The sequence below is a fragment of the Hermetia illucens genome, chromosome 4, assembly GCF_905115235.1.
Source record: "Hermetia illucens chromosome 4, iHerIll2.2.curated.20191125, whole genome shotgun sequence".
Lineage (NCBI taxonomy): Eukaryota > Metazoa > Arthropoda > Insecta > Diptera > Stratiomyidae > Hermetia > Hermetia illucens.
Window position 1 is genome coordinate 115256784 of NC_051852.1, and position 24033 is coordinate 115280816.

Sequence of the window (24033 nt, forward strand, 5' to 3'; positions counted from 1 at the left end):
CTCCACTGGTGCGCCAACAAACCACAATAAACATCGGAGAATACAACTTTTACATAGCTGATGATTTCTCCTATCTAGGGTCGAAAATCAAAATCCTGTTGAATAGGTTGCGGTATGGGTGGGAGTGATCTTGTGCGGAAGATCTATGAAGACAATGTGTATGGTAGAAAAATAAAACGTGGCGGACTTCGCCTTATACGACAACTTTTATGGATATCGAATTGGTGGATCTCGGCGCAAAACCAGGTTATCTAGAGTTCCTTACTAAAGCAGTCCTAGACCGAATACGAGTTTTTGTGTCTTGATAATGATCATCTTCCCTATTGCATCCAACTATGTTGCTTTTTCATTCAAGTACGCCTCTTTTGGGGATGCCATCCAGAATTTTTTCTTTTTGTTGCCAATCGTGCCATATATTTCCTTTACTTTTTGTGCTTAGAAAAAGAATGATAAGGCATTCCTATTTGGAACCTTGCATACCCAACAAAAGCTTTTACTATTAATTAAGTGATAGTCTCCGCCAAACGAGGCTAGACTTTTCAGTTTTTCGACGTAGGGGTAAGTATATAGTTGCCACTGATTTCTATAGAAGCATGAAGCTCCTTCTATTATTGCTGATAAGTCTACATTCTGCCGCTACTATTTAGCGGCATGGTTTACCAGTGCAGCTCACTTGTCCGCCAACCTGCAATGATGAATTCCACTGCATAGCATATCCAAAAATGGGGTAGTGGGGTAGCTCTTCGTTCAAGGACACCATGCGCATCAACAGGTCATCCAATATCACCTCACCAGCTAATGTTTCAATCGAATTGCGCCTTGCACAATACCCAATTGAAGCAATTCGTTTTCACCGACACTTTTGAATTGATCCGCTTCTTTTGTGTTGAGTCACTCACATGAAAAGACTGACTGACACATTTGAATCGATTCGTTCATGACATGATAAACTAATGACACATCTTCATACTATCGAGTAAGGGGAACGGCGCTACACAGCAGTACAAAGAGAAAATTGTCACGAAGCAACATCAAATTGATAACAGCCAAATTATCTAATTTTAGATAAAAGTAATATTCAATACTAGCGTCGAATGAAGAAAATGCTAGCTACGTAGGTAGACTTTTCGATGACTTCAGTCGCCAAAAACCGATGGAATTACAGCCGAATGGGTTAAATATGGAAGGGACCAATTACACCAAGCGATTCATCAAATTATACTAAAGGTGTGGGGCAGCGAGGGGTACAATCCTCTTTAAGTCCACCCAACTATTGGCAACCCGAGATACAAACTCTCTCCATCCAAATCGAGCAGGTGGCGCGAGATCTTGCGCTGCAGCTTCAACACCAAAAACCAACTAAACAACAAACGGGAAGAATAAAGATATGAGACTACAGCTTTAAGATCGTTGATAATATCTCCTATCTAGGGACAACCGACTCAGCACAGTCGAAGTTCGTACTGCAGCAAAAAACTGCGAACTCTTGCCCACGTTCGAAAGAAGAATCCTCCGAAGAATTTTTAGCCCTCTACATGAGGATGGCCTACATAACGATGGAATCTATGAGCGATACCACGACCGTTGTTGTTGTGGATAAAATCCGGCTCAACAGATTGCGGTGGGCGGGTCACTTAATCAATATGGAAGAGGAAGATCCAGCCCGGAAAGTCTATAAGGGCAATATCTATGGTAGAAAAAGAAGATGGGACGGATCTTGCTTGAGATAGAGCAATGGCGTAGGGCAGGACGCCAGACAGCTTTTAGCGATATCGAAATGGTGGACTTCGGCGCAAAACCGGGGTATCTGGAGCTTCTTATAATGTCAGGCTTAAACCAGGTACCGATTGTTGCGCCATTGATGATAACGATGAAGATTAATATGGCGACAATGAGAAGGATATGCGGGCCATAATTTTAGCATAGAGCTCCCTAAGCAATTTCTTGCACGAATTACATAAAATGAAGTTATTCACGGACCATTAGCGTTCAGCATACCCTAACTGTCGATGATACCTTTTTTAAAATGAAAAGGTGAAATGCGATTTTAGAGGAATGTTATTATGAACTCCAATATAAACCACGAAATGCCAACGCCTTTGCCCTCCTTCGAGAGAACTTGCCATTTCGTAAATAAACTCCATAAAACCCAGCTCAAATCGCAATGAATATAATATAATATAATGCGCGGCTCCCGCTAATAAAAATATCCAAAGCCATTGCTCTCGGTTCGTAGCAAAGTGCTTCAATCGCTTCCATGATTTCTCGAGAAGCTTGCACTCTTTTTCCACCGTTTTGTCCTACATACTTCTAGTTCAACTCACCAGCAGTCGGGTTGTCACCCCCTTAATGTTTGACCTATCCACTGACACTATTGTCTGATGAACACTTCCACGAGTATCTGGCTGATACACCGACAAAGTTCTTAATTAGTTATTGTCTCAGACCAGGGTACCCCGATAACACAACGAAGGAATTGGAATTGGTGAAAGCTTGGTGCTTTGGCGTAACAGTAGTCGTCAATTTCCATGTACTGCTCCCATATAATAGCACAAACAGAATACTGGTGCGAAGGTGCATGAACTTAATGTTAATGTTGAGATAGTTGCATTTCCAAATTTTGCACAAAACAGTGAAGGCGGATTTAATGCGACAGCAAGCAACAGCAAGTTCGGTATCCATCAAAATTGATCAACGCTTTGGATCTTCGGTCCTCTGGTTAGAGCTATCAGTTTCTCGAGAGTAGGGACCGTGGACTTCAAAACTGACTGATGGTTAACATGTTGAACCAAACCCTTTGCCTACGATGACCGTTAGTACATGGCAATAGACATGATCTGTACGAGGTGACCCTACTACGCCAAACCATTGAGTCATGCGAATCGTGCCCATTGAGTAATTTGTATTCATAAATAACAGAGTGCATTCGGACGGAACCTCACTGATACCGGGTCAACTCAATGGGTAAGAGTTTGACCTTACCGCAATACAGGGTGCTAGTGTTCGATGTCCCTCCTAACCTCTATTTTCCTGGAAATCAACGGGGTGAAATTAATTAAACACAAAAAAAAAGCATTACCAACAAAGTACAGACGAGAACCCATGCCGTAAACAAACTCGACCATTAGACAGAGGCATATCTCCGCAATACTGATAACCAGGTGATTACATCCAAGAGGGGAGCAGTTTGAAAGTCAAGCAGTCGCCTTCTGTGGACACCCCAATCAACTAAGGATCTTAATCACAAGATGAGGATGCACAGTAATACTCCCGAGCTCAGCATATCGGAAGTTATAAAGGAAACCGACCTCAGTGGCGCAAGTGATAATTAGTATCTACACTATCTGAAGGAACACCTGCAACATGGGATATCCTCTAGGTCCGTAAAAAGGTTCCGAATAGTCCTACGTTTTCAACAGCCGAACGCAAGAAGAGGGTTGAAGCAAAAATCAGCCTGCAAGAGGGAAAGGCTACCGAGAAACCCAATTGCGAACCCAAGGGGAAGAAAATTCTACACAAGTCAGGGGCCAAGATAGGAGCTAGGCGGAACGACGTCTGCTATGCTAGTACGGCGCACGGTATTTGACTGGCCATAAGGACAATCCCTAAATTAGCAGCCTGAGGGGTACAAGGCTCTCCAGGAGCAAACATGGTGACAGTATACCTTATCAAAGCCGCAGCGATAGAGGCAGAGGAGCTTTTCCACCTCTCGACCTCTCAGAAATCTTTGAAAGCATAGTAGAAGACAAAAAGGCGAACCCTTCACATGAGACCCATACCGTATCAGTTCTAGATTTGGTAATATCCCGGTGTATGTGAACAAGGAGAAACCGAAGAAAGATACTACGAGAGATGTGTCAGACCGAGACTGCGGCAAATTAAGCAAGGGATTTATGTGACCTAGACTTAGAGCACCAAACACTCACAGCAGACAGTAAGTCCAGTAGCCATATCGAAGGAGAAGGAAGATATTCCGACATTGGAGAACAACTCCTAGCTTTAATGAGGTCAACGGCCAACAATAAGTTGACCCAGGCAAACCTCCACCATGAAAATGCTGTATCTTCAGAAATGGCATGGCAATTTCCAAGGGTAACATTGGAATAGTGCTGGCGCAAGAACCTGGCAATTCTGGTAATTCGAGAATCCTTTGTCGTTCGATCAGCAAGATAGCTTTCCCACTGTCCAACAAGCGGGTCAAACAAGCGGTTGATGTTGAACTTATGGGGTCGCAGCTCTCGCACCCCCCAGGAAGTGGCGGATTTGTCTACCACTGCTGATCACGAAGTGGATGATCTAATTACTCGTACGGTATCAGTCAGTTGAAATCCAAATGACTTTGTGATTGAACAATGTCCCACCAATGACGGGCAGCGGAAGTTGCAGAAATCCACGAACCTCCCACTATTACGGTTGCGGTCGCGCATTTCCCAAATATCAAGCTTGGGATAACATGGAAAGTTACGAAACAGCAGCCATAATAAAGCTGAGAAAAGTTGGGTATTCTTTAAACTGCACCGAGAAGAATCTAAGGATCATAGTGGCAATGGTATTGCAGGCTAAGTTAGGGAAATCTGTGGACACAGCCTACACGTTCTGCGGGAAGAGTAATCAGACTTGCATACATATTTGGTGATAATGTCTAGCTCTTATGCAGAGCATATTATGGCACCTGAGAGAATACTTAATAACGGATTGCAGGCTGAGATACCGATTCGTTATTGGCTTGATCGACATGCTATAGTTAATAGGTACACTATTACCATTAGAGGGGCACGGTAGTTCCTCCCTGGCAACACTTGCCTATCAAGTATATTGGACTTATAGGTGATCAATCGAAATAAGGTATAGCAACCCTAGCTTAGTTCTGTCTCACTAGCAAGGCTCTGAATGCAATGTCACCAACAGTCAAAATCAGGACTTATTAATTTGTAAAATGTGGACTCTCATAATTTAAAGGTCTAAGTGTAAGATCTAATACTTATTATTGAAGGAAAGGAAGCTACAATTAAAAAAATCTCTACTCACCATTTCTTTATCCATTTGCAAAATGTACTGGAACCGCCCAATGTCGTTAATTTCAAGAGGATCTTTCTGCATAAACCGCGGCACTTCGTCCAGATTGTCCTTAGGAGATTTCGAAGCCTGATTCACGTTCTGGCTACCGAAAATTTTATGTCCGAGCGTTATGTTTTTTTCATATGTGGTGCTTTCGGCTTTTCCCGTTTTTTTATCCACCCTTACTGACTCTGGCCTCTTCCGCTGCTCGGTGAAATCGATAGAATCTTCTAATTGATTGTTGTTGATAGGATTCGGGGTATTCGAAATCATTGACGGATTCCGCACTGGTGGTGGTGAATAATGTTTAGAATTAATCGAATTTTGTTGTTGCTTCTGAACTGGATATTGTTTATTCACCATGGTAAGGGGTAGTAAAGCGTATCGTTTAAGGAAGAGCGACTCAGCCAGGAATCTAAGCCAAAGCACCACAAAATCAAATTAGTAACCGACAAACACTGGAAAATTGGAATGGTCCACTCTATTTTACTTCTTGAGTTTTTTAGCACAACTTCCGCTTACTGTTCGAGAGTCGCAGAACCGAAAACCTTAGATGTAATTAGCAATTATTCTCACTATTCGTTCACTTTTCCTTTGTATTTCTATTCCACTACTTAACTCACTATCATATTCCACTAACGTGTTGAATGACGCAAAACTCCACAAAAGTCCTTGCAGTGATTTGCTTGTTTGCATACGCCGTGCTATTCAACTCGCTGCATAAATTCTAGAATGCAAAAAACCAACCATTAATCGATCTTTTTCTCGAGTTTAGCGATTTTCACTGTGCCGGAGTTTCTTGCACTTATTTAACAACGGAATCGTGATGATCGCATGTTTAATAAATCACCGCGTAATCAATTCAATAATTTGATTAATTGTTTCTCTATGGTCAAGAGCGCCGTCGGTAACGCGATGATCGCGGCATTGTGGTCGGAGATGATTTCTTGATTCAGTTTTTTCTTTATTTTTGGGAAATGAAAAATTTATGGACTGTTGTTGGTTTGCGGAGGCGATATGTGTTGGAAATGATTTAGATTGTTAAATTATGTAGCGTTGAAGATCAATTTTAACAACGTACGATGGCGCACGATCGCATGAATGATTTGAGGCGTAACGACCGAGCGGGAGTCTTCTCCTCACGAAATCGAAAGCGATATTTATCTTTTTTTCCACATATGGGGTATACTCCTATAATAATTATTTATTACTTAAGCTAATGATACGGGTAGAAGGCAAGCCATCACCACTTTCACCGAGAAGAATCATTGTCACGACTATCTTTTTCCTTTATTGTCTCATGTCGGAAAGCTATTTTGGACGTTTCCAATCGTGACCTTCCGGTGATCGAAGAAAAATTTATGGTAAGGTCAAAAGATCTTTTTTGCGAAATGACTTTCTGAGTTCTCTGTGAAAACTCACATATGGAAGCGACACATCCGTACTGTCTGCTTCCACACGATTTCTTCACAGGTTATGCAAGCAATGATAGATTAAACAAAAACACTCTCGACGGACATGGCGATTGGGGTCATGGTGGACCCACTAACAACAATTACCAATCGGTTCGAAGCTTATCAATTTTTAATTAGTGTGATGAGCGTCTAAAATGTGCATTTAGTGAAATTAATGTTTTATTGAGCACTGATTGCAGTAAAATATTCAAGACCCCACATATAAGAGTAGTAAATATTTTATTCGGTATTCCTGCAGAAATTGTGAAGGGGAAGCGTGACAAAGTTAATAACATAAATTTTAATTTTATAGCAGTCAACTCTCTAATCCGTAGCTGCTAAAGCAATTTGTAGTTTTAAAATTCATGTCTTTCGTGGTTTATATTCGCTGACCCTCAATAAAAAACACTCTACCCGTCCGGTGTTGGCGGGATCAACAAGATAATAATAGTCGAATGAGTATTACTAACTTCATCCTTGATGGGAAAAGCTTATCATGGCGAATTACATGTATTGGACAGAAACATTTCCGAAAAATTGAAACCATTGTTTGAAAGCATGCCTCGATTTTTAGTAAGTAGTTGGTTATGATACTAACCAACTAAGATTCTTGCTCAGAAGACAGGGACCAGCAAAAGTACATCTGAGGTCACCATATCAGAGTCAGGGAGAAAATAGGCCTCAGTGGTGTAGGCGCTCAGTGGCATCTGCGGTCTTTGAAGGAAAACATGGAACTGGCCGAAGCTCTTAAGAAGATTCAGAATAGACGTAAGCCTTCAACAATGAAACTGAAGAAGAAGGGAGCAACCGAGATCAGATCAGTTCTATCAAGAAACCGGACTTAATAAGAAAAAATCCAAGGTAGGTCAGGAGTGACGGTAAAAGTGAGGAGGTCGGGAGTTAGCCTCGCTAAAGCGATGTGTAATATGCGGATGGTCATACTGCTAAAGTGATTTCTGGAGCATATACTCATTCATGAGGAACAAGAAATCAATGAAGACCTTGCTATAAAGCAAATATATAAGGAATGAAGTGCCGAGCCCGTCCTCACTGACACCCGCTTTCGACCAGATATTATGTTGGCAGACTGCCTCTACAATGCCAGGCTGGAAGAGACTGTCGACATGTGCTGGGGATGATATACCAGGTGCACACATGATGACAGCCTACCTTACCAAAGCCACTGCGATGAATACGCTTGTAAATGTAACCTCCTCAAGATTGGGAAAGATGACCAATCAATGACCATCAATTATAATTTCGCTTACATCCAGTTGTATGTACAAAAGGAAAAACCGTGGAAGGATGTTTTGGAGGACACATTGGGTGAAAAACCTACCGAAATCCCTAAGGTAATCGCAGAGGTCACAAAGGCTAAAAAGTCAACATCAAGCAAGGAAGTGGATCTACAGTTTATACTGCAGAGAAACTGGAAGACCTAAATCTATATCTTCTACAGTAATTCACGGAGAAAAGCCATGTTAGAGAAGGAGGAGGATACTCCGACATTAGAGACGAGCTCCAGGCATTAGTTGAACCCATGGATAAACGAGGTAAACCTGCACCGCGCAAAAGCTGCATCTGCAGTAAATGCAAGAACAATTTCCAAGGAAAATATTGGAATAGTGCTAGCTCAGGGAACCTGGGCATATGTGGGCAGTCTAAAACAAGAGAGTATGCAAATAATTTGGAGTTTTTTGCGAAAATTGAAGGGCTTGCATCATTCTAACATCCTATTTAAAATATGTACATACATTCATCAGTTTCTAATTAGGTATCTCGTGGCTGTCCACGTTTCATTGCAAATCGGCGAGAAAATTAAAGAACAGTCGTATCATCGGACTACTTCCAGGAGGATGCACTGGAATCCCGCTGGAATTAGTTGTTCGGCTGGGAAAGTATTGTGAATCGAATACCTTCTCAAATTTATCGTTAACAATAGGTTAGAAGTATATAATGCATATTTGTGACCAGCATAAGGCAAAATGTTTTAAATATAAACTTAAGAAATACTTTTATGAATGGCCGGATCAAGAATTGGAGGATTTCCTTTGCCTTAGATTGCAAAATAATAAGATTCGACATAGAAAGCAACTCTTAAGTAGAAAGAATATGTTATTAAGGAATCCCAAGAGAACAGATGGGAACTTCTCGGTAAAGTACCTAACATGTAGGTGGACGGTGATGTCAGAAATGAACGGGAATTGGAAACGGCGCCTTGAACAGAGTCGTCATTAACACATAATAGACCAGCTGTTCGGCTAATATAGCAATCTCATCAAGCAATATACCCTGATGGAACTGCAGTTTACCGGGAATGGGAACAAAGAAGCAAAGCGAAACAGCTTTAGGGAATTCTGTGAAGGGATATTTGCCGAGAATGGCAAAACTTCTTGGTTTCCTATCCCACGGTACAAGACAATAACACTCTGTCCGACATTCGAAAATCAGGTAGGAAAAAGGAAAATAACAAAAAAAAAATAGCTAGACCAAGGGGGGGGTGGCAATCTTGAAACCACTGCAATCACCCAGATTAGATGGCACTTGAGAAAATTGTTCGCCCTTTGCAGGGAGTGGTACTATCATCGCGAAAATTGTATATAGTAAATGGTGAACCATCAAGTTACCCTGACAATATTTGATTAATCTGGAGGGGCTAATATGAGGACACCCTATATAATAGAATCCGAATTAAATTGAGAAATACTAGCACCTGGGGCAGGTGAGCGGGGCTGCAGTCGTCACTATAGTAGCATCCACAAGAAAGCACAAGCTTTGTCACGCTTCATTTCAATATCCCAACGAATTCATCATATCATATTCAAAACTATCTGACTAGCCCATCTTTACCATGGTCGGTCTCATGGTAAGAAACTGGTTGACCCGATGTTAACTATAATACGCCATCAAATGTTAAGTCCGCTACTGACATGTTTAACTTGTTAGACCTCATCAAAGTTGTTTGCCCATAATAATGGGGTAGATTAATGCTTATAAATATATTCCAACTTCAGCCTAGCTATCCCTTCTGTCCTAGAAAGAAAGGAGGAGGGCTAAGGGCTAAATAGAGTTGTTAACAATAATGTCTGGGTATCGGTCTCTTCCTAATTGTAACTTGTTTCATTGCTTCAAAAAAGGAATTTGGCAAATGGAAATTTGTTCCCCTGTCAAAACTAAAACCATGAAAGTCTGGAAAAATAAAAACACTTCAAGAATGGACGCTTTTATGCCTTCGTTAGTTGATATTCAGAAGTACCAAGTAGGCAGATGGATCAATAACCCTATCGGCAGAGTCAATACTAAACGACCAAGCAGAACCTGCAAATGGTCGTGATGCAGTAGGCAAATGTTCCAAGGGCTTCGGAAATCAGACCCGTATCTAAATGGGACTAATTTAAAGTGGATTATATGATTCCCAGATATTCCTCAGAAGACAAGAGTGGTCGTCAGATAAGTCGTCCGGGACTACCGTACAAAAAAATCATCACCGACATACATAAAACAAGGTTTCTAACCCTCAGTGTTTTCGAGAAAACAAGCAAGAATGTGAGACTGCTGAAGTGACACTTTAACTGCCTCTAGGAAAAACTAGTAGTGCTTCTGGTGGATTACTTCTCTCTAAACTACTGCTTGGAAATAATCAGAACGCTTGGCCGTCTGCAGCTGATGCTAGGAAAAAAGCCAAACAACCTCGGAATTCACATGCAATGGTCTTGCTTCATCACACGTCAGACTAAGACAGCTCAAAGAGCGCTATCTACGCTCGCTCTGCCTTTGAGAAAGATGCTCAGGTTCAGACAAAATGATAGGCGCTAATATATTAGGCTCTATTAAGCCTGTTTGCTCCATTTCCTCACCTGCACACATTATTTTTGGATGAAATTCGTGTAAATTATCGGTAATCAGGTGGGGTATAGTGCTAATAAAACATAGTCGAAAATGCGAAATCTGCTGCGATTTCAGAAGAGAAACTCTATATTTTGTGGTGCACAGTTACGGGGGGCTTTGCAGCCAATTACTCAAAGTTATAGCAATAAACTATTATTCACTTTTTTTTAATAGATATCGGCGTGGAGGATATTTCGGAGCCTAGGCACCGTATAGTGGCAGCCTGTGGGTTTTTTTTCAGGTTTTTGGGTTGGGTAGTTTCTGAGAATGGGTCCGCTAAAGAAATGATCAGTTTCGACCACCTGCACTTCCCACCTTTCCAACAAATGTCAAAACTAAGACCGGGTTTAGAAAGTACACATGACTATATTTTATGAAAAAAAATTTACACCTCCTTTTGCATGTATGGGAACTTCCCCTTAAATTCGATGTAGAATTATGTGACCCATTGTATGCGTGAGCGTTCACAATTTCCACCTTTGCGCAAATTTGCTGTGAATCACTACAACTGGCTCCGAGAAAAATGCGTGTGACGGACAAGCAGGCAGGTAGACAAACAGACAGACAGACAGACAGTGAACCGATTTTGATAAGGTTCTGTTTTACACAAAAACTTGAAAACCAAAAAGACTAAAACTCACTGGTCAAGAGGACAACTGGTCCTCAAAATATCGGTATAAGTGAAATATAAATTCTTATTTGGCATATCAGGAAAATTCAGTCTATTATTTTTAATTTTTTCTTACTGCAGGGCAATTGGATTTTCGAGGCTCGCTCAAGGAAGGACAGCTGAAGACAAAGACCAGCACATCCATAATAAGAAGCAAGTGTTTGCCCGAGATCCGCTGGAGGAAACACAGCCGGGGATTAGGGTGGTGAATTAGGACTTAAGATCCTTTGCATGAGCGACGCTCAGATTACGATCATTCATATCTTCCAACTCGTATTCTACGTTCCGACCCTACTGACAGCCTTTACTATCTTCTTCTTACCCACTCGCTTATACCCGATATCTCCGATTTGAAATTCATGAAATTCGAGACCGCAAGTTGTAGTCTCTCCTGTGATTTTCTTTTTTATATAATGCGTCCATGAACTTTTGCATTGAAAATAGCAAGTTTATCCTGAGAACAGACCTCCGGGTTCACATCATGCAAGGCGTAGGTACTCCCATGAGTGACAATGCTTTGCCCAAAACCCACGTGGTAAGGGAAATCCATATCAAGACGTGCTTTGCTGAGCAAAGAGCACAATTGGTAAATGGCCACTTGTTATCCCAATATCCTTGATTAAAACCGATATAAGCGCTTCTAGCAGCCAACTGTGAGCGATTTACTCTCTCCGAAGCATTTACCCATGGGTACTATAAAGTGGTGTAAATATGTTGGATTCTATATTGATCCAAAAGATCGTTGAAAGCCACAGGCCCGGATCCCATTATCAAATGCTGCCAATTCTGGAATTCCAAACACATGAAAGATTCTCTTCTCTAAGTATTCATTCAGCATGTTTACGGTGAACCGTTTATTCGACGTCACGGATCCAGAACAACTATTGTACCAATATTTCCAGCGTGAGATCTGGGGTATGTGCCGATAAGATCGATTTATAAGCGCTGAAATATTCGATCGGAGATAAGGGATTTTCTCATTGGAGGCCGGGGCGCTTGGTTGGGAGCTATTGACGTCTTACACGTTTCACAATTAACAATGTGCTTTTTGACTTGCGGAACCATTTCAGCCAATAAATCCACAGCCGTAGCACCCAATGTGCACTTAAAGGATGTTCATGGGCACGGCTGACCATTTTAATCGCCTAAGCTCCTCCGGAACCCAAAGCTTCTAAGCCTGTTTCTTTTGCAGCTCATTTGCTGAAGCATCCATCCAATTTATCGCGAATTAAGCTCGTTTTCTCGAAATTCCCAATATTAACGGAGATACAAGCGTTTAAAGTTTTTCAAAAGACTCCTCCACTTTGCGGACATTTTCCCGGCACCTAGACCTGAAAACCAATGTACCATTTGAAGGGTCTAATTCATCCTAACGCGCTCAATCAATGGCAAATAGTCCGCAGGCTAATCAAAACCAGCGTCTGCGGCGTTCCCGTTTCTCCATCCACCTCTGCTAGTGAATACATGGGAGATAGAGAATCGAGAACAAGATAGGAGGAAACAACATTAGATTCAGTGTAGTGACAGGTTCTCCTCTTGCAGTTGCCTCATATTGTTACCCACTAGAGAATTGCCTATCCGTTTGACGTCAAATACCAACTAGGAATTATTTAGAATCATAGAGTGCTGTTTTTCATGCATGTGATAAAAATGGGAACAGATTTCGCAGGTCAATGTATCTTCATAAACGTTCTCCTTAATTTTCGCGAATGCATCTTGATTTAGATAAATTTCCATCAAGTATTCAGGTTAAATTCTTCAGTAAAAGTCATAGTGAATAGTTTATTATTTTGAAGCTTTCATTTGAAATTCGAGAACTTGATCTTGATTTAATTTATAACATATGCATGTGCACCTGCTGTGAAGACACGTTGCTTCAAAATCTCTCCACATCGAATTATTCTCAAAAATTTCAAGGTGAAATTAGTCGTGGATGAAAGTTAACGAACTATGAAATTCTGATTCATATAAGTACGTAGAGATTATTATCACCCCAAGGGAAAACATTGTAGGACAATACATTTTCCAAGCTCTGAAAATCTTATTTCTCCTCAGCAATTACGCGGAAGAAATCCATTACCGACATTTTTCTTCCATTTTCTTTTACTAGACCAAAAATATCAACCGCGATACTAACGAAAATTAAGTGCCCGCAAAGTGCATATTAACTCCACAATTTGCTTAATTTCATTTTTACCGAAACGGAAATGTTGGTTTCCATTCCGAAAACATGTTAAACTACATTTCAGCACGAAGCGATGCGTTTCTGCGTTGGTGTAAGATGCAACAAATTAGTATCCGCCTGGATGTCGTTAAATCCAAAGCAGTATGTAAACTGTGTTTATTTGCAAGCCAATAAATTAAGTGCAAAAGCCCCAGTGAAAGGCAAATATTCACTCGAATGTGACGATAGGTTTCACGGTGGAGAAAAAGTCGTCCAGCCATCGCACTGGGAAAAGACCAAACGATAATTTATGGGAGATCTTTGAGAACAACGACGACGAGAATTTATGGGAAGATCTGGGTGGCGAATTCTGGGCTGGAATAATTAATATGAATATTAGTTTGCACTTAATTGGTAGATGCAGAATTTATGTCTCTATTTTATCAAAATGACATTATGTGATATTTTTGTTCAAGCGGTAAACCTCAATATCTCCGGCAAAACATTGCGATCCAGAAACTGAAACAGATAACAACCGTCGAAATTCTCTCCTGAGTCCACTGGCTTGAAGGGCAATAAGCACATATTATATATGTTGACTTAACCACGAAGGCTCATGGAACTACAAATTTGTGAACGATTCTAAAAAAGAAATTGATAGAAGTATGAAACCGAAATTTGGGCGTTCCAAGAATGGAAAGTTTTGTGGATTTTTATGTAAGGAATTTGGGTGCTCGATGATTCCACTCGTACAGCTTCGTAGTGCATAGGTATATATATATTCAGTAAGTCAGAATGTTCACCTTAATGGGGGATGGACATATGATGTCTTAAGGTGCAGTCAACTCAAGCGAAATAGACAACTTTGAACTACTATAACTTTGTTAATAAGAGCAGACTTCCCACCAAACTCTCTAGTATAAACGCAATTCTGCAACTACTATTGCTGCAGATGTTGATGGGGCAGTGAGACCTGGATGCCACATGAAGACATTGTCATAATTTTTCCAAACTTTTTTGGCTGGGCAGTTTCTGCGAATGTCGCTTTAATTTAAGCGACCTGTTTCTAAAGTGCAGTGACTTTGTAATCTTGTAAATTACTTACTGATGTAGCTGTCACCCCACCTGACAGCTACGTTCTAGCCTATATCACTACGTTAAAGGAATGATCAGTTTTGACCCCCCCCCCCTTTTCAAAAAATGTCAAAACTAAAACCAATTTCGGAAAGTACTAATCGAGATCTTTGATTTGATATCCCACATGACTATATTTGATGAAAAAAACGCACACCTCCTTTTGTATGTACGGGGACCTCCCCTTAAATTCGACGTGAAAGGATGTAACTCACTATATGCGTGAGCGTTCATAGTTCCCACTTTTCCACCAAAAAGCGTTCATAGTTCCCAATTTTCCACAAAATTTGGTGTTAATTGCTGCAACAGTCTCCGAAAAAAAGGCGTGTAACGGACAGACAGACAGACGGACCTGTAAGGAGTTGCCACATTTCCCATCAGGCGCAACTCCAGGTGGCGAATAAGGGCATACCTATTGATGTGTAAATATGTGTTCATGCACCTTTCTTCTCTAACTGCGCATGGGCTGGTGTTTGCTCATCTCTGGTGCGTGGACCAAAGTGGCTATGGAAAGGACACCCAGAAAATAAAACCAACATCGACGAATTCAGAAGGTGTAAAGTTACGCTGCAGAGGCTCGGAACCCCAGTATCGGCGGCTTTTGGGAGTGAGCAAACGGGCTCCCGGCCGTCGATATTCCTCGACCTCAGTGCCTCGGTGGTGGACAACTTGGCCACCGTGGCATCTAATGGTACAAATGTTTTAGATTTGAAGAAGGAGATGTTCAAACGAGGCCCGACTCTGCGAAAAACACCAATTGCAAAGGCAAATAATGACGAGTTAAAGAAGATAGCTAGCCAAAAAAGACGATTTTGACACACATCGGATCTGATCAAGAAGTACTCTAGCAGAGGCAAATAGAATGGGGGCTCAGCAACTGGAAAAGGTGAAGAAGTTAGTAATCTGGCCAAGACTCGCCGACAACAGAGCCCTGACCCAGAAGAACTACCATTTATGGAGCTTGAGACTAAAATAGTTGAGCTGTCCGTATTCATCAAGGACAAGCACAGGCAACCCAAGTGACACCAAAGCACAAGGTTATCGACTTTCGACCAAGTAAGAGAGTGCGAGACAAAAAGGAGGAAGCTTTGGGGAATCAACAGGCACCAAAAGGAAACAAGTCGAGAAACCGGAAGCTGGACGCTTCAGGTATGAAAGGTTTTGTATATGTCTTATATAAAGACTTTTGAGTGTGCATTTGTCGCGTTAGAACTTAGCCCGTAATATATGCATATATTATGTGAAAATATCCACTTTCGCGTGATATTTACATTCAAAGTCTTAAATTTGCACAGAAACGGCAACTTTGACCTGTTATAACTTTGTTAGTAATAGTGCGATTTCCACCAAACTCGGCTGGATCATGGTTGGGCCTGTTGCAAAATTTCGTGATTCTAGGATGATCTTAACGGGGCTTTCAAAGCCAATTACTAAAAATTATAGCAATATGCTATTTTTAACTTTATTTGAACAGACGTCGGTATGGAGGGTATTTCGGGCTCCATATAGTGATAGCGTCTTGATTTTTTTCAGATTTTTCGGTTGAGAAGTTTCTGAGAATGTGTTCGTCAAAGAAATGATCACTTTTGAGCCCCTGTACTCTCCACCTTTCCAGCAAATATCAAAACTCTCACCGGCTTCGATGGCTTCGGTTGATTTGATACCTCACATGACTATGTGAAAAAAATGCGCGCCCCCTTTTGCATGTATCGGGTAAAGGGAACATTTCCGGTTTAACGGTATGAGCCACTGCTTGCGATAGTTCTGCTTGCAGCATGTTTGTCACTGGCAAATTCTAACTGATCGCCGTACACCACACAACATACAAGTCTAACGTGTTAATTGACAAGACGGGTCGATTCGCTTATATTATTGATATTGTGACGTAAATCACTTTGGGGAAATTAAGGCGCAAAGTAGTCTTCTAGTAAAGTGTTTGTATGCCTTTCTGGAATGTTCCACGGGATATCAAAGGGCCGGAGGTCCGCCCACGGAGTTAGTCTAGTTCTAGAGTTCGAATAAGTCGAGTCGCTTATAAATACGCTCCTAATTGTACCAGTTGAAGGAATTGTTCTATAATTAATATTAAAATAAACACTTATATTAAAGATATAGACCAGGTTTTGTTCAGTGCTACGCAATCCAGTGATACGAGTCTACGTAAAGCAGGTACGTAAAACAGCAACGTACCCATATTGCTATCTCCCATAATAGTAACATTGAACGGAAATTCTTAGAGAAGAATTCAAACTTCCTCCTGGGCAAATTTTTGTGGATCAGTGTGGATGAGTTTGTTTGAAAATGGCTGTAATCAATACAACCATTTTCAAACAAATTTTTAAGCACCCAGGTTTTCATTGATGATTAGACAAATTTTGGTTCAAAATAAAGGAAAAATGCCAGGCCAGAGTCATCGTGAGAAAATATTAGGCCGGGGATAAGAATGATGCACCCCCACGCTGACATTTTGTTAAAGTCTCCACTCCGGACTCCTCGAAAGAAGTTCAGACTCAAATTGGAAATCATTCCTTTTCTCCCACCCCCATCTCAAGAGGGCGAGCAAAAGCCTTTAAACCCCCAAGAAAGTTAGGAATTTGTTCCTAACTAAGTCGATAACATATCTGCGATGAGTGATACTATTTATGAACCATTTCTTTGAAAATAATCTCACTTGTTTACACAAAGTGTTCTTAACAATTTAGTACGTAATTTAGAATTGTCTAAAAAACAGGCAAAAACTGGAATTTAATTAACTTGTTTCCTTTATTCATTCATAGACGCAATATCTTTAATGTTTCCTATGATAAAAAAGAGCTTGAATTTTGCTAACTAGTATTATAGAAAGGAAGCGGGCAAAAACACCTGATATAGATATATGCGAATCTAATGAAAAACGACTGCAGTTATTTCACTCACAAGATTACCATAAAAATATTTTGAACCATGTGCTTCATTTCAGGAGTTCGACGATATATGCATAAAAAGGCCACATTTAATTGACGGTGTAACTTATGTAAAAAAAAATGGTAGAATCACTGAGAAACTGGAGTCAGAAAAACTTATGCAACCCTGAATATTACTCATATGTAAATACAAACTTCCTCCAGCTTGACAAGCTACACAACTTCCAAAATTCATTAAGTTTGGCTGCAAGTTTAATATATGTAGATGCGACCATTATGATTAAACTCTGCCAATTAAAGTATTGGAAAATGCATACTCGGTGATAATGTCATTAACTAAAAAGATTCGAATCATGAGTAATATAATCAGCGTTACTAAGGTAGAAAAAGATAGAATGATCTTCTGTAATGCTCAGAGGTCTATGGTACAGTCCATGATTGCAGACTAAGAAAAAATATGAGCAATTTGTATGCATAATAAAAATATAGCTCTCAAAATATCCACATTTTCCATGGACAGAAGGTTGGTATACCTCGATAAAAGAGTTCCCGCAATTTAATCTTGTGGTGCTCCTACCGACCTGATTTATATTCGTTTTTTTCTGAAAATTATGCAGACCTTTTATTATGCGAGCCCTGTATTAGTTTTCATTGTTTTCTTGGGCGACCCACTCGTCGGCCACGTTAGGAGAGTGGTTTCTATTGTATGGCATAGCCCGCAACGAAATTGTCGCCCTTCTTAATGTCTGACCTATCCACTGCCACTTCCGTCTTCCTATTACATCGCATACGAGTGCCAAGCCTATGCGCCAAAAAAGTTACTCCGATGATACGACACAGACAGGTATTGACGAAAGCATGGAGCTTTTGAGCAACGATACTCCCATATAGCAACACGGAGAAAACAGTCTCAACTTGACCTTAGTGTTAAGATAACAGCATTTCCAGAATTTAGACAGGGCAGTGAGAGCGAATCTAGTGCTGTTAATGGGTTGGCCAACATCTGCCGCCGTCAGCAGAAACCACACTTCCTAGATATACAAATGGATCGACGTCTTCGATGCTCTGCCCATGAATGCAGATAGGGAGGATGCAATGAGCCGTCAGTCCGGGGGGAGGGGGAACCTTCGACAATGGTCAATGCCATTTTTTCTCAAATACGTCAACTTTGCTGATGACATCTCGCTCATCCAGCCATGGATCTTCTGTTCCGAATTCAAAGGAAGAGGAAATAAGTGCCATTAAAATCAAAGTTGACAAACCATTCTACCCTTCCGTATGCATAAACGAACAAAGTCGAACAATTTCTCTACCTGTTTTCACCAAACTTAACAACAGGTGGCACAATATTTGAGGCTGAAATGTCGCCGCCCAGTGTTAAACCTTCCATTGTACTCAACCATGTTCTTGTCAATCCTGTTTTATTGTTCGGGAATTTGAACTAGAAGTGAATAAATTTGCAAACTCTGGACTACGTTTGAGAGAAAAATATGCCGCATCTAAGAGATCTAAGGGTCTTAGATGTGGATAGACGATGGAGTCATGGATAAAAGGAGCTCAACAGAGTATTGTGGGTTAGTCTTAATGGATTAGATCATCTCCAGCATCCCTGTAAAGGCAATATCTATATAGAAAGAGGGCGACTATGCTGCCTTTGGGGGAGTAATTGCATGTGTTGTTAACACACCAAGAATTTGTTGGGAGTAACGAACTGAACTATCCTTGTGCAATACCGAAGCTTCTAGAATTTTGAAACCAAGGAAAATTTAATAGGAAAAGATTTGTGGGAAGTTGGCACGCTTTCCGAAAACGATCTTTGTCGGTTAAATATTTATATATGGTAGCTCTTTGTGGGGTATAGCGCATTAACCACACTTACACGCTACCGCTCGCAGTTACCTGAGCCTCCCTAATGTGTGACCTATCAAATCGTATCGCTTACAAGTGCCAAGCCTGTATCACACGCAGACAAGTATTGATGAAAGCTTGTAGCTTTTGAGTAACGGTGATCAGCCCCTCCATGGTCTGCTCATTAATGTAGATAGGGAGAGTGCCATGACCCGTACGACTGCGAACCTTGGTTTTATAATAATAATAATAATCGTTAGCGCAACAATCCAATTAGATCAATGCCTTGGTATATGTTAGAGAACTTCGTTCAAGACCGTTTCGGTACAATACAGGATTACAGTACCCCATAAGAGAAAATGTGATCAGCATTGCGCTCGCCCGAGATTATTACCCTGATTTGACTCAGGTACTCATTCGCAGATGAATCGACTGGTATCCGACGTCAAATCACGATACAAATTCCACTGCCACCAGTGAGATTTGAACCGACTGTCTTGTGCTATAACTAGTCAGCTATCCGGACACCATTTTACCTCGGTGCAATACGTGACATTTTGGGCCATCATATATCGCTCTGATAATAGCTCTGATAATGCCCCTCCTACGTAAAGCACTCCAAATTCACACCCTACTCATGCTTTTCAAAGTTTTAGCAAATTTGATGAAACGCAGGTGATCCGTAGATTGTTTATGTGGTCAATGCAGGAGGATCCAGCGTTCTCTCTATCAATTAAGCTTTTCAGATGTTCTTTGATGTGTTACAGGATTATTTTAGCTATTATCTTTGCGACGGCGGAGAGCACGCAGATCACCCTCCAATTGCCACACTCAAAACTTGTACCCCTTCTAGAATCTTAACGATCATCCCCTTTTTTCACTCTCTAGGAAAAGTGCCGAATTCCCAAGATTTCCGCACAAATGGAAGCAACAGATCTATAGTCACTAAAGGTTCACCAATAAATAACTCTACGAGAAGACCGTCAATTCCAGCGGCTTTACTACATTTCCACCTCGTCAGTTGTTCTTCATCGTGAAATTGATGGGAAATTGACGTCCTTCACAGGACCATCGAAAGATTTGCGACTACATACAAGCTCTTTCGCGATGCGGTATACAATTCTGAAATCATTGAAAACTGCGGCACTTTCCAGTGTCCAGTGCAATGAAAGTCCTGCGGGGTTTAACGTGAGTACCTGCCGTGAAGGCATAATACCACGGTCCTCTTCAGACACGGATTGATTTTGGGACCACAATTAGAGCTCCGCCATGCAAGCACAGTGGTCCTGGTTTATGCTGAGTGCAGGCTCAGCATTCATACCAGTGGATGCGAGGCCTATCTAACACCTCTGCCGCAACTAAGGAGTACGGCACCCGAGTTATACAGCGCAATTCCACGCTCGAGCTCCGAGGAGTTCTGCCCGCGATGTAGGCATAACCACAACCACCATGAAACTCCCAATAGGGGGCTAACCGCAAATAACCGAGCCGGGAGCACATCCTCCAGGAAATCTCAGAGGAATGTTCTCAGAGGGCCATCTCGGTTCCCATGGTACCAGATAACCTCCGGTGAGGCTTCGTGGCAGAGCCACTTCAGATGAGTCCCTTACAGATTCGGGTCTGATCACCCTCCTCGAGTACGTGGGGACGGAACTCCCCAACGAGTCAACTGGAATCAGACCGAGGCAGAGAACCGCAACGGAACCTTTCACCAGCTAACTACCGCTCTGCGTACAATACAACACAAAGGACATCACAGGACAACACTAACACCAAACACACAAGACTGGTGGCTAACCACCGCAGCCACTAGGCCATTCGCCCATCAGCTGCAAGCGAAGCAGCGTCGAGAAGGTCCTTCCTTCGTCGGAAGGCAGCACGCGCGAACGCATTAGCGCATTTAAGTGTCCCACTGCTAGCAAGGCACTAGCTAACAACGTAGATACCGTTCAATACGTGAACGCCCATGTCGTACGCTGGACAGACACAGAGAACATGCAACCAGTCCTCCGAGTCAGCCCCACATAAAACACAACCCTGACTGGAGGCAAGGTTGCGCTTGAAGAGGAACTCATTCAAGCTACCATGCCCAGTCAGGAGGAAACCCATCTCAAGCCCAAAGTCCACGACGGGACTTCCTCTGGCAGACACATATCTGACGTACTTATATGTGACCCGACCTTTCCCACATTCATCTCATCTAAGCTGCCACTTAGATGTTACACTCTCGTCTAACACCTTTTTGACCGCAAGCGGCCCTAGCCCTTCAACCTGGTTAAAACTAACTAAATCTGTTTGCAGCAAAGGTACGCCCCTCCTGATCCTGTAGGCCGTGGCACGCAGGACTACCTCCAGATCAAGAGGAGGGACACCAACAAGACCTACATGGCGTCGGTCGAGAAGATACGCTAACAAAGCCACTCGTTGACAAGCGTAGAGCAGCTTCCTGCCCCTCACCGTCAGCGCCAAATCACACAACATAGGGGACCCATACGTGGAACATACAAGGGAGAGCCCCACATAAATGGATCTAGCAGTTCTCCTGCGTAGACCCCACTCACACCTCATAACGCGCCTTAACATACACGCTAAATTCGCAAGACGTAGCCTGAGCTCGCGCAGGTGCGCGGCCAGAGACATACATTCCGCGATCGTGACTCCCAAGTAGGTCAGGATCTGTAAAGATAGTCCGTTCAACTTTACGTACGGCGGACGACGTATAATGCCTTTTAACATCATCGCAACGGTCTTATCCGTTGAGATCGCGATACCGACTTTAATGGACCACGCGTTAACGGTGCGCGTGTATTCGGCAGCCTGCTGCTCGAGCTCGCGGCGAGTGTTTCCCTCAACAAGAATGAGGAAATCATCCGCGTAAGCAACACATTCGACAACGGAGAAAAGCTCACCCAACAGTTCGTCCACCATCAGGTTCCATACAAATGGACCCGCGATTGATCCCTGCAGGCAGCCGCGCTCAACATTCACCCACACGCGTTCATTGACACCTTGGACGAATGCTCTTCTGCCATGGAAGTAGCTCTTCCACAGAGTCAATTCCTGGCAGTCACACTCACAAATTTTGAACAACACAAACGACCAACTTAGGTAGCCAAATGCGCCTTTGAAATCAACAAAGATTCCAAGGACGTACTTGCGAGGATAACGGACAACAAAGTTCTTGACATGCATCAAGGCGTCGTCGGTGGACCTACCAGTACGAAAGCCATACTGCCTGCCAGTCGTCAGATGGGATGATATCACCGCCAGTCGCTGGCCCATAATCCTCTCCAGGACCTTGCCAAAGGCCGGGAGCAGAGATATCGATATCGATATATGCTTTTAACCGACCCTGAGCTCACAGGGACGTAAATCAGGCTTCTCTTCAACGATGATCACCAACTTCTAATTCCTCTTCGTCTACGTAGGGCACTACACTAGAGTTGTCAGTGTTAAATCTGCATACCTCACTCAAACTTACTTTATCAAATCTGTAAACCAGAATCCATTTTACATTATTTTTACAACAAATCTATTCCCTTTCTTAGATATAAAATTGATATTTCGGTTGCCACACATCCCAATATGATATTATTCAATTTTTATCTGGCTTGATATATTTAGGCAACTTAGGAGAAGGCTTTTTCGAGATTGTAAAATACAAGAAAAATTGAAAAAAAAATGTAATTTATATCTTCTTCACTCTCATCTTCTAAGCAACATTTTTAATGCGTGAAATTATTTCGGATACGATTACAATTTCCCTACTTGTCAAATCTGTGATACTTTGAAGCGAATATTTAATATCTTAGAAAACTTTTATGCCTTGGGTGGACATTGAAAAGTTTTACAGCTCATAATAAAGATGTTTTAAGAGCATTGAAACCGTATCTAAGCTATCCAGGAGGCATTCGGATTGATTTAATGATGAAAGTGGGCGAATGGTTTTCAGTCGGTGTAAACTTTTATTTACAAATACCTAACTAATGGGTTGGATATCGAGGATTTATGTCAGCCAGGTAGCTTTTGACAAAATAAGTGCCATTTTGCGAACATTTCCAAAGATTGCTCCTTCCTCGAAACTTTGAAGGGGTAAAAAACCAGGTCACATTATATATGTAAATGATAATTTGTTTTGGTCAGAAATTCAACTTCATCTGACTCATATGTTAGATATGCATACATTTCATTTTGATTTGCACCTTCACCGAAGTAAGTAGTCCATTGACACTATGAACCAGAAGGCTTTTACGATCTCTTGGAGGTTCTGAGGTGGATGAATTACTTTGATCGTCGCTAGATTCACTGACCTCCAGTTTAATTTGGACTCATAAATTCCAATCAGGAGTAGCAAAACTATTTACTGCATCGCTGCAGTGACCATTGCATAAAATATCCATAACTGTTTATAGTTATTGTTATGACTTCTGCAGAAACGTTTAAAAGGTATAAGGTGACGACGGTTTTATAATCTACAACGGTATGTGCAGTTTATTTGGATATGCGATTTTGATTGCCTCTACATAGTAGTTAAATTGCAAGATTATTGACTTTGTGACAAAACCGTTAGTTTTGTAAAACAATTTAGATCGAACTGATTTGCGGAAGCTTATCGAAGTTGCTTTCTAAAAGGAAGGAAAGGAGGTTTGCTCTGGAGATTTCAACATGTGATGCGCTGCTGCTAATCTGGGATGCTGTTAATCTGGCATAAATTTATATTAGTGCCGACTTAAATATCTATACGTACATACATTTGCACGTATGTTACGCTTAGTCCAAAGGTGTCAAATACGTATCTTAAGTTGCGACTGCCATTAAAAAGACTCAAACAGACGATGTCAATTTACTTCCCTTAATTTCTTGGAGTAATTGGAAAAAGCTTTCTCGAGGACTGTCAGGAGAAGTTGACATTTT

At 41.6% G+C, this 24033-nt stretch overlaps 1 protein-coding gene across 3 annotated transcripts in view; it reads right to left on the reverse strand.

The window, feature by feature from the left end:
• Positions 1-24033, reverse strand: part of LOC119655336 — a 312554-nt gene that overhangs the window by 279869 nt on the left and 8652 nt on the right. For 2 of the 3 annotated variants that reach the window (XM_038061182.1, XM_038061180.1), the window contains exon 2: positions 5029-5785. In XM_038061182.1, coding sequence (XP_037917110.1) covers positions 5029-5421 — 393 coding nt within the window. In that variant the 5' untranslated portion in view covers positions 5422-5785. The remainder of the gene's footprint in view (positions 1-5028; positions 5786-24033) is intronic. The other variant, XM_038061181.1, reaches the window with a different exon arrangement.